Here is a 2,429-nt window from a genome sequence, read left to right on the forward strand (position 1 = left end):
TATTATGACTTTAACCTCGTAATGAAAATTAAAAAATCTCGTTGTGTGGCCCTAATACTCCGTCGTAAGCAAAGTCTAGTTGAAAAAAGCAAACTTACAGCTATAAGTCAAAAGAAATGAAAAGCATGCATTAATACTAAAAATTAGCAAAACGCTCGCTAAAAGTAGTAAAAATCTAAAAAGAGAAAAAGTCTAGCTAGAAGCTAAATGTGGCAGAACTATAGCAAAAACATAACAGTAGCACAAGAAGACAAACGAAGCAGATATTAAAGAAATTAATGTTTTAGAGGAATAGAAAAGATAAATCTGTTTCTGTAAAAAAATTAATTTTAAACAAAGTTAAAGGTTCAAAAAATGTAAATGTTGCCAAAACACAAAGCGTTAGCATCTATCTCCTGAAGATAACATTTTAGTTTATAAATGGCTAAAGCTGCATAAGTAGATTACAAAATGCTTACGGTATAATAAAAACACATTAAATGTAATAAATTATAATTGCAGTGTGTGATGATGAAATATCGAAACATTAATCAGATGTTGAATCGTTCTCCTCTGCAGTGATGACTCATGGCACCGCCGTCAGCCCGCTCTACCATTTTGCGTTAAGTGACGGCACGACGCTCAGCGCTCAGACCCGCTGCAAGTTCTGCTGCCCCCCCAACCCTGACATCCAGCCCTTCATCATGGGCATCCACACTATCGACAGGTGCACTTGTCTTGGTTTTAACATCCTGTCAGATTTTCCTCCTCGAGTTAAAGCGGTTTTATTCTTTGTCTTGTCTCTCAGGGAACACAACACTGCTAGCTCTCAGGAAAACACTAACCCCAGCCTTCCACTCACCCCCGGCAGTATTGCTCCGACTCCCACCCGGTCCCCTTCGCTTCCTCCGGGCAGCAACTCAAACCAAGTCGCGGTACCCCTCGCCACCTCAAGCCTTCATACCAACAACAGCAACGCCCCCTCCCTGGGCCACGGCCCGGCCACACCCACAGGCTACCTGACTTCCTGTCGGACGAACTGCCCCCCGCAGGTCAACAGTCTGTCTCCTCTCAGCAGCCCGCACACAGCCACCTCTACCTCGTTTATGTTGCCCAGGATGCCGCGGGCTAGTCCTGGGTCAGGGGGGAGCCCCTGGGGGCCGGGGAACCCCTTCTCTCCATCGACGCCAGGCCTCTCGTCCCCAGTGGGGGCTCTGAGTAGTGGGGGCTGCCTCAGCAGGCAGCATTCTGGTGGTGATGGTAATACTGGTGCAAACGGTGGGTCATCAGGGTCTTTCCCCCTGTCCTCTCCTGGACTTCAGAGACAAGCCAGTACACCCACCGTCTCCTCGACTCGGCCCCCGTCAGCGAAGCCCTCAGAAGGAGGGGAGGACTCTGCTGTAGCCCCTCCTCTTTCTGCCTCACAGCTGGGTGAGCCCAGACTCAACCAGCTCCTGGACAGCAGTGAGACAGGAGCCGAACCACACGACAGCATCCACTGCAGCTCATCACCTCATCCTCTGACCCCCTCCCCTGTTCCTCAGTGCCCTGCCTCCCACAGCAGTCTTACGGAACGACACAAGATCCTGCACAAGCTGCTGCTGGACAGCAGTCCCAACGACGCCTCCTCTGCCGCCGCCGCCGAGGACGGATTAAACAAAAACAACTTCGAGATCAAGAAGGAGCCGCCCGCCAGTCCGGCTCTGAGTACAGCACCTCACAGAGCCGGCTCCAGAGAGCCGCAGGACCACCAGTTACTCCGATTTCTCCTGGATACAGATGAAAAGGTGACCCCCATCACATTCAAGTATGTTTTAGGACATCTTTATATATAATTATGATTTTTTTTTGCCACTTCAGTAGAAAGCAGAACTGAATATCTGAATATTAGTATCTTAGCTTCTTCATCATCAGTAGCTTTTTTTTTTCTGCACATACACATACTCACATACCATTCAGTCAGTGTCCGAATAGAAAACCCAGGATGTAAACACCTGTTTGTGTGCGGTTGTGAGCGTGCATGTATAAAAATAATTTGTTTTTAAAGGACTTGGGGGACCTTCCACCTCCATCGGCTCTGAGCCTTCAGACGGTTCGAGTGAAGGTGGAGAAAAGAACCAGCGGGGAGGGACTGGCCTGCTCCGGGTCAGGAGCCTCCAAACCTGCAGGAGTGTCCAGCAGCTCCGCCTGCATCAGCCCCAAATCCAGTCCCATGGGAGAGACTCGCAGAGACAGCAGAGACTCCACGGTGCGCTCGTGCTTTTCTGGTTTTCCTGCTCTTTAAAGTGTAACTTACCCCACTGTGAAAAGATAACTCCGCCCCAAGGCGAAATTTGAAAAATGCATCAAAGTGGGTAGGGGAGGGGGTGTGGGTAGGGGGCAGAGGTGTGGCCAGGACGAGAGAATGTGACAGGCAGCTAGCATTAGCATAATTGATGCTACATGGAGAG

At 49.4% G+C, this 2,429-nt stretch overlaps 1 protein-coding gene across 1 annotated transcript in view; it reads left to right on the forward strand.

Annotated features, from left to right (window-relative positions):
• Window positions 1–2,429, forward strand: part of ncoa1 (nuclear receptor coactivator 1) — a gene marked incomplete in the record, with an annotated part of 83,714 nt that overhangs the window by 77,579 nt on the left and 3,706 nt on the right. The window contains 3 exon segments of the mRNA XM_014031271.1: window positions 559–706; window positions 788–1,766; window positions 2,027–2,227. Coding sequence (XP_013886725.1) covers window positions 559–706; window positions 788–1,766; window positions 2,027–2,227 — 1,328 coding nt within the window.

This window comes from Austrofundulus limnaeus, unplaced genomic scaffold (assembly GCF_001266775.1).
Source record: "Austrofundulus limnaeus strain Quisiro unplaced genomic scaffold, Austrofundulus_limnaeus-1.0 Scaffold1214, whole genome shotgun sequence".
NCBI lineage: Eukaryota > Metazoa > Chordata > Actinopteri > Cyprinodontiformes > Rivulidae > Austrofundulus > Austrofundulus limnaeus.